General features: G+C 41.9%; 1 protein-coding gene across 2 annotated transcripts in view; it reads right to left on the bottom strand.

Annotated features, from left to right (window-relative positions):
- The window catches only part of HABP4 (hyaluronan binding protein 4), a 36,695-nt gene extending 25,071 nt beyond the window's left edge, over window positions 1-11,624 (bottom strand). Inside the window, exons 1-4 of one of the 2 annotated variants that reach the window (XM_060155390.1) lie at window positions 11,173-11,624; window positions 6,199-6,361; window positions 946-1,107; window positions 675-743 (exon numbers count right to left, since the gene is read on the bottom strand). In XM_060155390.1, coding sequence (XP_060011373.1) covers window positions 675-743; window positions 946-1,107; window positions 6,199-6,361; window positions 11,173-11,533 — 755 coding nt within the window. In that variant the 5' untranslated portion in view covers window positions 11,534-11,624. The remainder of the gene's footprint in view (window positions 1-674; window positions 744-945; window positions 1,108-6,198; window positions 6,362-11,172) is intronic. The other variant, XM_060155391.1, reaches the window with a different exon arrangement.
- Window positions 11,625-12,594: the final 970 nt, after the last annotated feature.

Genomic DNA, 12,594 nt, shown 5'->3' with positions numbered 1-12,594 from the left:
TGATCCCTAGTCTGGGAAGATCCCACATGCTGCGAAGCAACAAAGCCCATGCGCCACAACTACTGAGCCTGTGCTCTAGAGCCCACGAGCCATAACTACTGAGCCCGTGTGCCACAACTACTGAAGCCCGTGCACCTAGAGCCCATGCTTCGCAACAAGAGAAGCCACAATGAAAAGCCCGTGCACTGCAACAAAGAGTAGCCCCCACTCGCCACAACTAGAAAAAGCCTGCGCGCAGCAACGAAGACCCAAAGCAGCCAAAAATAAATAAATAAATAAACTTATTTAAAAAAAAAAGATGCAATGTATACAAAAACTTTGGAAGGTCACAGAAAAATAAAGTACAGAATATCCAGGAATTTAAAAAGCATTCTGAGGCATACGCAAATATACAGCGCCATGTGCTTGGGGTGTCAGCAAATATACAATTTCCTTGGCTAAAATAAGATAAAAGAATTTTGAAAGCAGCTTCAAATCTAACCACAACATAGCAAAACTGTTTAAAAAAGTTATCTCATGAAACAAAAGCCTAAATTCAATCGCTACGTAAAGCACACAAGTATAATGACATGGCAAGCATAACACAGAGGACATAATTTTCAAGACAGGCAAATAAAGATCCAGATATTTCCACTTAATTGTAGGTTCACAGAAGGTACACATTTGCACCATACCTGGTATCTTTACCTGATCCCCAGGTGCGAACTCCATGTCCACCCATGTTGTCTTCAGTCCTGATTGCTCTAGAAAACGAAAGAATATTCCCTTAAACTGGAAGCTGGTGTCCAGTCAATCTCCAAATCAGAAAAGCTGATCATAAAAACTGTCCCAGGATCAGCTCCCTTAGGAATAACTGCATACTAATATAAAGTCAACTAAATATTAAAACACAACAGATTCACACCAAGATCTTAAAGGGAGAATAGCATTTACAATGAAACTTACATTTTATCATTCCCACTGTATCTCTCAAATTCTCGTTTCCCTCTCTGGTCAAAACCGTCAAAAGCTCTGTTCCCAGGACCACCTCTGCCTCTGCTTCGCATGCCCCCTCTTGGGCATCCACGTCCTCTCAGTGGTCTTTCTCGATCAAACCTGTCAACTGGTCTTGGAAGAGATGAGTATAATAAAAAGCGGTGAATTGGATTAAAGAGCTAACGCTTTTTTTGATTAAAAAAAATTATAGAAGGACATTACGGCTACAGTATATTGGAAAGAACCGTGTATCTTGAATAAAAAAATTAATAGTTAAATTTACTGAGCACATACTATCTCTAGCACTGTTCTGAGCCCTTCACGTACAGTCATTTAATTACAACTAGTGCCCACAGATGCGGAAGATAGCTGAAGATGACATCTTTGTTGTTAAATCCAATAGCAACTTTTGTCTCTAGGTCATCTGACCCTTATGCATCATTTGACACTGCCAACCACTAATTTTCTCTGCCCTTTCTGGCTTCTCTTTCCCTGCTCATCCTTATAAAATGATTTTTGACACAGGTAATACCCAAACATTCACAAGGTACTCCTCTTGCTTCTTGGCCACACAATTCCACTTCTCAAAGGCAGACACTGCAGAGTCACATATAGGGAAAGGTTCTACACCTTGCCTTTTTCATGGAACATGTCTTGAATATCCCATCTTCTGGATACCTACACATTTGTCCTTAAGAGCACCAGCATTCCTGACTCCCTACCTCCTGTACACATCGTCCTCGTCCCTATGCTAATGCTACATGGCCCCTTCACGTGACCCTGTGTCTCTCATTTGGGGGTCTCTCTGATTTCAGGCCACAAAGCCAGTTACTTCCTGGACATCCCCCTATGTCACCCCATGGCCCTGAAGATACATGACCAACACTGACCCCTTGCTCCTACTACGGTCCCTAACTCACAACATGGAAGTGTCCAAGCCAAGAAACTCCCTTTTCTCACTCTTTCCCTGCCACACCCACTGGATCCGGGGCCTGACCGCCCGCTTCTCCTAACATCCATTCTCTGCTACCATCTGGTCACTGTCACTTTTTATGAGGACTTGTCTCTCCTCCACCAGACTCAAAGCTTCTGCAGGAAGGGCCTCATCTTTTTCATTGTTAAATCCTAGTTTAATAAGAAATTATATTTTTTAATTTGTCAAGGCTTTTAAAAACATTTAAAGCAACAAATTACTTATTGAAATCTAGTGACATTAGTGGCTCAAACACCAGAACTAGAGGTGTGTTCCAGTCTACTGAAACAGGCTGAAAATGTTACATTAAAAAGCTACTATACCATCACCGATAAAAAGATACAAAACTCACAGTTCTCCTTACTCAAAAAGATAAAGAAATACAGAAGCGCCAATCATTAACTTTATGCCAGTTTCTTTCAAGAAACATCATCCTAAATCAATTCTCCAAGCTGGCTTTTCTGTCTCCCACCTCCCCGGACCAAAACCAAAATTATAAATAGAGACTGTTGTAGAATCTGATTCCACATTACAGTAAATATCTAATGCAGAGTTCTAAAACAATGACAAATGAAAAGTAACAGTAAGTTCTTAACCAGGAAGTTGGACAGCGCCATAAAAGAAGTCTACCTAAAAACTGAGAAGAAATGAAGCATAAAACTCTATATGGAAAATAATGCCAATAGTCAAAATTGGGTCTAAATTTGCATGAACTCTAGATCAGATACTGATAAAATAACGAATTCATTAATAATATAATAGTAACTGAAGCTGACCCTAAAAATAACCCTGTGTGTTCTAGTCTATTTTAATCCCTTAAATCATTTTTCTTTATCCCACAGGTTTACCCCACCCCCAATTAAATATATTCTCAATTGCTTCTTTATAATCCCCTTCTTATAAAATACATTCTTTTTTTTTAATAGATCTTTATTGGAGTATAATTGCTTCACAGTACTGTGTTAGTTTCTGTTGCACACCAAAGTGAATCAGCCATATGTATACATATGGCCCCATATCCCCTCCCGCTTGGGCCTCCCTCCCACCCTCCCTATCCCACCCCTCTAGGTCATCACAAAGCACCGAGCTGATCTCCCTGTGCTATGCTGCTGCTTCCCACTAGTTAACTATTTCACATTCAGTAGTGTATATATATCAATGCTACTCTCACTTCGCCCCAGCTTCCCCCTCCCACCCCATGTCCTCAAGTCTGTTCTCTATGTCTACATCTTTATTCCAGTCCTGCAACTAGGTTTGTCAGTACCATTTTTTTTTTTTTTAGATTCCGTATATATGCGTTAGAATGTGGTATTTGTTTTTCTTTCTGACTTACTTCACTCTGTATGACAGACTCTAGGTCCATGCACTTCACTACAAGTAACTCAATTTCGTTTCTTTTTATGGCTGAGTAATATTCCATTGTATATATGTGTCACATCTTCTTTATCCACTCATCTGTCGATGACATTTAGGTTGCCTCTATGTCCTGGCTATCTTAAATAGTGCTGCAATGAACATTGTGGTACATGTCTCTTTTTTTTTTTTTTTTTTTTTTTTTGCGGTACGTGGGCCTCTCACTGTGTGGCCTCTCCCGTTGCGGAGCACAGGCTCCGGACGCACAGGCTCTGCGGCCATGGCTCACGGGCCCAGCCACTCCGCGGCATGTGGGATCTTCCTGGACCAGGGCACAAACCCATGTCCCCTGCATCGGCAGGTGGACTCTCAACCACTGCAACACCAGGGAAGCCCCATGTCTCTTTTTGAATTATGGTTTTCTCAGGGTATATGCCCAGTAGTGGGACTGCTGGGTCATTCGGTAGTTCTGTTTTTAGTTTTTTAAGGATCCTCCATACTGTTTTCCATAGTGGTGGTATCAATTTACATTCCTGCCAAAGTGCAGGAGGGTTCCCTTTTCACCACATCTTTTCCAGCATTTATTGTTTCTAGATTTTTGGATAATAGCCATTCTGACCACATGAGGTGATACCTCATTGTAGTTTTGATCTGCATTTCTCTAGTAATTAGTGATGTTGAGCATCTTTTCATGTGCCTCTTGGCCATCTGTATGTCTTCCTTGATGAAATGTCTATTTAGGTCTTCCGGCCATTTTTTAATTGGATTGTTTGTTTTTTTGATATTAAGCTCCATGAGCTGTTTGTATATTTTGGAGATTAATCCTTTGTTGTTTCATTTGCAAATATTTTCTCCCATTCTGAGGGTTGTCTTTTCATCTTGTTTATGGTTTCCTTGGCTGTGCAAAAGCTTTTAAGTTTAACTAAGTCCCATTTGTTTATTTTTGTTTTTATTTCCATTACTCTAGGAGGTGGGTCAAAAAAGATCTTGCTGTGGTTTATGTCAAAGAGTGTTTTTCCTCTGTTTTCCTCTAAGAGTTTTATAGTGTCTGGTCTTACATTTAGGTCTTTAATCCATTTGGAGTTTACTTTTGTGTATGGTGTCAGGTAGTGTTCTAATTTCATTCTTTTACATGTAGCTTATCCTCTTTTTTAATACATTGATGAGCATTAAGAATTTGAGCAGGCAAACTCAAATTCTGGGCTCTTATACAAAATAACTGGTCCATACTCTTAAAAAATGTCAAATCCATAAATAAATGAAAGACTAAAGAGCTGTTTTGAATTAAAGAAGACTAAATGCAATGCACATTCCTGGACTGGATCCTGAACCAAAATTGTTTTTCTTCTGCTAGAAGGATATTATTAGGACAATTGGTGCAATTTGAGTAGTCTGTAGATTATATAATTTAGAGAATTAGATAATAGTATTGCATCAATGTTAATGAGTTTGATAATTGTACCATGTGTTTAGGAAATATATTTAAAGTATTTAGGGATAAAGAGACATTCCTGTAGCTTACTCTCAAATGCCAAGGAAAAAAGAGGGGTGTGTGTGTGTGTGTGTGTGTGTGTGTGTGTGTGTGTGAGAGAGAGAGAGACATAGAGACAGAGAGAGAGAGAGAGAGAGGAGAAAGAGAGGGAGAGAGTGAGGGAGGGCTATGATAAAGCAAATGTGGTAAAATGTTACTGGAGAATCTGGATGAGGGTATATGGGAATTCCTTATATAATTCTTAAAACTTCCTGTATCCAAAATAGGCATCCCTTAATAGGCAGTTTTTTTCATGGTAACATATAAAGACTTATCCTTTTAAAAAAACTCATAATTTTGCTACTAAAAAAGCTGGAAACATGAGTTATAATTTCCGTATTTCCACAGAATAAATCCCTGCAGTGAAGGAAAAAATACACAAATGCTTCCCAAAATAAGCAGCTCTGATCCAGAAGGCTTTCTGTAAGCAAGCAGACTGCGGCTGTTACATAGCAAATTTGAACTAATCACCCAAAAAAAGCAGAATTAAGCCTTTCTCTAGCCCTCATCCTCTAACATGGTGGCAGATATACCATCTGTTTTGAATGTGTAGTGGAATAGGTAGTCAAGAAGTTGAAAGACTTTGGGAATAACGGCTCCCTTGACATTCAACTGTACACTATTCTAGTCTCTTTTAGCCTTTTTAACTTTCTTTTCCTTTAAATGTGATTCACAAGTTGTTTTGTTTTAATCTAAACCCAGTGCTATGCAGGTTTAATAATTAAACACTTGAGGCAGCATTCATCTTGTTAGTGCCAAGCATAAGACACTAAGATGCTTCCCGTGTATAGGTGGGCATGATAGCCCACATGCTGCCACATTACTCAGAAGGGTGTCAGGCTGCACCAGCCTGAGATCATCTTCCAGGTCAGAGCACTTTCTAGAGAAGGCATGGGAGCCTTAAACTGGTGTCACATATTTTATCAGGTTTTTTGTCCAATTTCATCATGATAACCTATTGACCTGACATGGGGCTAGGAATTTGTTTAAATTCATTAGTAGCCCAAATTAGTACTGCTAAATCAAGAACATAATTATATCTCTGGCCTAAATTTCAAAAGAAAATTTAATCAGTTTAGCATACTCCTATATAGTTTGTTATAAGAATGCTTTTCATAGTTACCAATAAGTAATCCATTTTTCATTGTGTAATGATTTCCTGAACCAAGACTTAAGGTCATCTATGAGATAAATGGAAGGTGCTTCACGTGTTACCTAAGGTAGTATGATTTGGTACTTAAATTTGGTACTTAAATTGGCAAAATATTCCCAGGACTGGCACCACAAAAAGGTTGCAAAGGCTAGTAGTCCTCTGAAAATCCTTCTGGTTCCCCCAACCCTCCAGGCCGAGGTCTGCAGTACTTACCTTTCATCTGTAAACTTCTCAGGTGTAAAGTCTGCCTGCCTCTCCGTCTCATAGGGTCGATATTCCCTGTAGGATCTCCGCTCTGCTCTATCAAGCGTCACCTCTGTCCCCCGGCTCTCACTCCATCCTTGCTGCTCCCCTCTTCTGGAAGTTCGTTTCTGGCCTGACAGGGAGGAATCAAAGGGGAGAGCTAGAACACAAGGTCTGCAGCAGCACATTATTACAGGTACTTTTAAATTTTACTTTTCTAGAAATCAATGTCATAGGAAAATTTGGGAAGTTTGGAAAAGTTGAGAGAAGAAAAAAGGTTGCTGATACTACTACTGCCCAGAGTCGTCTTTTAATAAAACTTTGACATTACTATTGAATCCCTTATGTCCTAGAAATTATGATAAGATAAACTATACCAACTCACTTACAATTACAAATATTTTACAATGACTCTGTGATAGCAACGGAGATATATTATCAACTACATTTCACAACAGCAGCTTTATCAAAACATGGTAGCTAAGTTCTTTCCAGAAAATTAAAGGATAAATACCCTGTATTTCAGAACATATTTTTAGAATCCCAACTATAGTTTATCATTCATTGGCTAATAAAGTTTTCATTTTTAAATAGCTTGTACCATTGTATCTTTCTCATTTGAAAACAGATTTTCCTGGTCTTTGATGGGATTTATACATTTATGATCACACTTCTCAAATATAAGGCCAAGCTGGTATTTGCCAACTCGTGCAAGGGCTGGCCAGCACTTGAAGGGGCATCTCCCGTCCATGGAGAGGCCAGCACTGAGGAGGTAGGGGCTGGGGCATTCCAGCCTTCTCTGTTCTCTTTTTACTCCTCTCGGTTTTGACGCTTTAAAAATTTTCAGCAGGGTCTATGTCTTAAGGCAACTAATATTTGGTGAATATATTGTGAAGAACTTTGTTACTTCTTAAATCATCTTCCAAAAATGTGTGTTTATCTTTTCTTTGTATACACTTAATAGGTCTCCATCCCAAACATTATGTACAATTTTCATTTTAGTAGAAAATTTTAGATTTTTCTTGGTATGTCAACCTCCACATTTATTGTATGGCTATAAAAATATTAAATGTACTTGAATTAATGGGTATTTTTTTAAACTACCGGGTTCCTCTTCTACTTAGGCAGATACTTGTGATTCTTAAGAAATATATGTTTACATGTATTCTCCTATTTTCCCACTTAATATTTTATCTAAGCTTTATAAACTAGGCACATGTAAACATTAACATATTTCCAATATGTTACTAATCTCATTTTAAAGCAAAAATCATGTCGTGACACCACTAACACAAAACTGTGCAATTTATTACTTGTTAGCTAACAAAGTGTTTTTTTGAAATGTGAAATATTGCACAACAGACCTAAGTTCAATCTTAAGTTAATGTCCCATGACCTAGGAAATGCTTAAATCTGATTTGCTTCCTGAAGCCCCAGTCTGACCTTGTGACATGTTTAGGATATAGGGAAGATGTTATCATAAACAGAGCATTATGCTTTTATTGCAGAAAGAAAGACTGACACTGGTGTCCAATTGCCCAGGAGTATGCAGTGTCAGATCCGAGCGCATACACGTTACTAAGAGAGATCAAAGTTGGAAGAGGCATTGAAAATGTAAGGTAGAAAATGTTATTGTGAAAGTTAACTATCTAACAAGTTGAAAACTATAATAGACCATGACATAACAGCAAGAACATCAACAGTAACAATACTTTTCAATACATTTCCCTCAATATGAAAAGTTATTTTAATACAGTTTCCAATTTCCTATTCATAACCTGTAATTTAAAAAAAAAACAACAACTAAATATCTCCACTCAACTACAGAATTACTTAGCTTATTCCCACCTTCTTTCTACTTTCAAGGTTATTTAAAAAATTGTATCAATTAAATTTGTAATTCATCATTCAAAATTTAAAATGACATTTGCTGTATACTTTATACTAAAGCTTCTTCCAAAGCTTCTGTGTATAAGTTGAAAGCCATTAAATATAACTGGCAACTTATTAGAACAATTATCAATACCCTGCAAACATTTCCTTTTCCTCCCAAAATCCAAAAAACAAAGATAATAGGGGTCCAGTTTTTCCCACAATTTACTACTAAGGGATCAAGAATGCAACTGAGGGCTTCCCTGGTGGTGCAGTGGTTGAGAGTCCGCCTGCCGATGCAGGGGACACGGGTTCGTGCCCCGGTCCAGGAAGATCCCACATGCCGCGGAGCGGCTGGGCCCGTGAGCCATGGCCGCTGAGCCTGCGCGTCCGGAGCCTGTGCTCCGCAACGGGAGAGGCCACAACAGTGAGAGGCCCGCGTACCGCAAAAAAAAAAAAAAAGAATGCAAGTGAACCTAGTTTTTCTGTGCTAGATCAGCGGCTCCAAGTGAATATGCAAACATTGAATTTTACTAGCCCTTTCCAATAAAAGGCTGGCATATGCAGTCTCATCACTGATGTAACCCCAAGCCCACATGAAGGGACAGAATACAATAAAATTTACAGTGAGATTTCCCCCAAATAAATTTGAGCTTTGACTCAGAGATTAGTTCTGAAAGGCCAGGAAAAGCAAAGCTGAAACAGCCTGTGAAGACTTCAAGAACGAATTTTTTTGAGCAAGGCTCATCCAAAGGTCTATGTATATTGTTAAATAGTGAAGGCCATTAAAAACCTATTTCTATGGGAAAATCTTATGATTTCCACATCCTTTTGAAATTAATGTTTCCGTTATATGTCAAACTTGTTTTGACTTTGATTCTTGTCTACACTAAGCATTCATTTATAATATTCTAACTAAATTAAAAATTTTGAGTGTTAGAAAAGTACAGTCCATATCAATTAGGGCTACAAAACCTTGAGAGAGTAGCTCTCTAACACCCATTACAGATAAATTTAGCACAGTAACTACATAAACGGAAATTAATGAGCTGTTTGCTCCTGAAATAACATACTTGAAAAAGAACTAGAATTATAAAATTTCCATTTTAACTACAAAACTAACTAAAGTTCTTTAATATAGATCTCAAAAGCCAGATCACTTGGATCATAAACAATTGACAGGAAAAAAAGTTATAAATGTACTAGACTACAGTGCTAAGTTTATTAGTTTAGCAAGTTATAACTGTACTAGATCATAACGCTAAATGCAGGTTGCAACCCAGTTTATATCATGTAAATTTAGAAAAAAAGAAGTAGCTCTGTGCATTTATGTATGTATATGCAAGGTGTTAAAATAAGAAAAATACAGGATTTTCACTATACTTCATACACTTTTGAATTGTTTAAAATTTTTATAACAAAAATGCACATTTTTAATAGTAAAAAGGTTAAAAAGCAATACATTGACATAGAAAACTAAATTCAGTTTCACACTAAAATACATATTTTCACTTGTTAAAAAATAAAGCTTAGCCTTTCCCAATTCTTATTACTATGATATTTATCTAAATAGATTTAAAAGAAAAGATAGAACATAATGCAAAATGTACAAATTATCCCAAGTCTCACTCACTGTTTAAACAGGCTCATAACTGTACCGGCCTACCAAGGAGTCTTGGGATATCCAATAGCATTTAAAATAATTTTCAATATTTTTATATTGAATATTATATTGACTTGTCAATATATAATATTATATTATATTGACAATATTATAGTGACTTAATTTTCTGATTTTCAAGAGATAAATGCTGGATTGAACTTTCCACAGATAAAGGTAAACATTACCTAGTTGCAGGAGTCAAAGCCCCAACACTCAAATCAGGTGTTATTCTCTCAGGGCTGGGCTGCACGATTTTTATCAAGCAAGGACCAAGCCAGTAAAGCCAAGTTGAATACACTGCCGAACATTGGCTGGAGTGGTCGAATTATACATCTTAACATTCTTTTTACGGAAACTTTAGGACCACTGTCTCATTTTTGAAAAACAGAGGAAACACAGGTGGAAACTTGGAGGCTTTGCCACTGATGCAGTTCAGGTGAGAAAAGACTCTTAAGCACCCTCCGTCCCTAGATGCAGACAGTAGTACACCAAGCTTTGTACTTGCCGTTCTGGCTAAGCAGGGAGTGGGGAACTTCGAATATTCTTGTTGAAAAGGTTAATCAAAAACGCTTTTCTTAGAGCAGCTTGAGTTAATGACAAGTTACACAACCCATCAATGCTGCCTGCTACATTGAAAACCCGTGCGGGATGACTGCTGGAAGCTCCGTAAGGGGGATGGATGGGTGAAGGCACAGAGTTTGGAAGGCGCCGGGGACCCCGCGTCCACCCCCGCCGCATTCTGCTCGCGGCCCTGACGTCACAGCCCGCCCCCGAGGTCACCCAGGACTTCCCTCCATCACAGAGGCCCCAGCCCCTCACCCCGGCGATCCTTCACACACCCCGGGCTCTCGCCGCCACCCCCAGGGTCCGGGTGCACCCTCCTCCACTCTCCCTAAAAGGCGCTCCCCTCCCTCCTTCCCACCACGCTACTTTTTGCCTCCCGACGCGAATCTTGCAGAGGTTGGGCTGGAGGATGGAGAAGGTCCCTGCTAGTTCTAGATCTGAGAGCCCCGGGTCAGCGACCTCAGTGTTCGCCCCCACACACCAACCCAGAAATATCCCTCAACTTTGCCCAACTTGTAAAGGCTCAGTTTCAGCGTTCTGAAACCCCCTACTCCAAGCCTGCACTCTCCTTCGCCCCCAGAAGGGACTGGGAAAGGCCAGAAGGGGCGTGACACCCTACACCCCGTCCTCTTTTCCCACCCTCCTCGGCCACAGGGACCCTCAACTCCAGCCAACTCTTCCCAGAGCCCCCTCCCCCTTCTGGAACAGATTCCAGTGATCCCAGTCTCGTAGTAGGAGGTCGTGGGGCTGCTGAGGAGAGGTGACCTCCATGACCCCATTCTCCTTCCCCTCCCGCCCACCGCGCCCACCCCGGGGCATCTAGGTGCCGGGCGGAGCGCGCGTACCGGGCGGCTGAGGGCCGCCCCCTGGGCTGTCTGGCTGCTGCGCGCCGGGGGCCGGGAGGCTCTTGCGCTCCTTCTGAGACTCCCTCCGGCCGCCGCCCGCGCCGGGTCTGTGGCCCGAGGCCCCAGCCGGGCTCCTGCCGCCGCGGTTGCCGGCCCCGGCCGCCGCCCCCGCCGCTTCGTCCCGCCTCTTGCGCTGCAGCTGCTGCTGGCGTCGGCGCTCGGCCTCGCGCAGGATGTCGAACGGGTCCGACTCGTCGTCTAGCAGCTGGTGGAAGCGGTTGGCCACGACACAGCCGAAACTCTCCTGCATCGCGGCGCCTGCGGCGGCCGCGGCCACAGGACTCCCCAGAGCGCCCTTCATGCCGCCGCCGCCACTGCGGGCCCGCAGCGGGCAGTCCACGCGAGCGAGTCTCAGCGAAGCCGGCAGCAAGGACCCATCCTACCCGCAGCTACCGCCCTCCCGCCCCAGCCCAGTCCCATCCCTACCAGCACCCGCCCCCGCGCCGCCGCCACCGCCCGTCCAGCCGCTTCCCGCCAGCCAATCAGCGCACGCGGACTCGCCCCCTTTCCTAGCCAGCACGCCTGGAAACCCAATCAGCGACCAGCTGCTGTCACGTCATGCGACCTCTATGCCCCTCCCCACGATTCAGCAGGGAGGGGCTGGACCCAAAGGGCGGAGCTACTGGGAGGAGCAAGGAACCTTGCGGTCCAGGCTGCTGGACCCTGCAGGTGGGTCACGGCCATAATTTATGTTCTCTCTGGGACTGGGTCCACATTCATCATCGGCCATACTTCTTTGAAGTTTACACATTGATTGAGCCATTCAACAACTGTATAGTGTACACTTATTATGTGCCTGGCGTTATGTTGTAGGAGATACTAGCTCTCTGTTTTAGCAGATCTTAGAGCCTATAGGCAGAAAAGTGCCCTGAAGAAAAGGCACAGACTTCTCTATGATCCTATAGCAGAGGGACTTGACCTAATTAGGAAGTTTGGAGAGGCTTTCCCAGGGAATGACGGTTAAGCTGAGATCTGAAGGATGACAAGGGCCGTGAGTAACGGCAAGTGCACAAGTCTTGAGTTGGGGTGGAGCACAGCCCATTCAAGCTCAAGGAAATGGATTGCTAAGAGTTGGAGGAAGGCCTTATTTTGGTCTTTATTCTGGGAGCAGCGGCAAGCAAATTTTAAGCATGAGCATGTGTTTGAAAAGGCCACTCTAGCTGTAATGTGAAGGACTAGGTTGGAGGGAGGTCAAAATGGATGCAGGGAGACCAAGCTGAAGATTGCTGCAGAGCTCCAGGGAAAAGGTGGTGATCACTATCCTTGGATGGTGGATACTGTCGGTGGAGGTGAAGAGAGTAGTAGATCCAAGAGCTATTTTGGAGGTTATATCAACAGGACTCAGTGATGCACTAGATATGG

This window comes from Lagenorhynchus albirostris, chromosome 7 (assembly GCF_949774975.1).
Source record: "Lagenorhynchus albirostris chromosome 7, mLagAlb1.1, whole genome shotgun sequence".
Taxonomy (NCBI): Eukaryota; Metazoa; Chordata; class Mammalia; order Artiodactyla; family Delphinidae; genus Lagenorhynchus; species Lagenorhynchus albirostris.
This window is presented reverse-complemented; position numbering and strand designations above follow the sequence as displayed.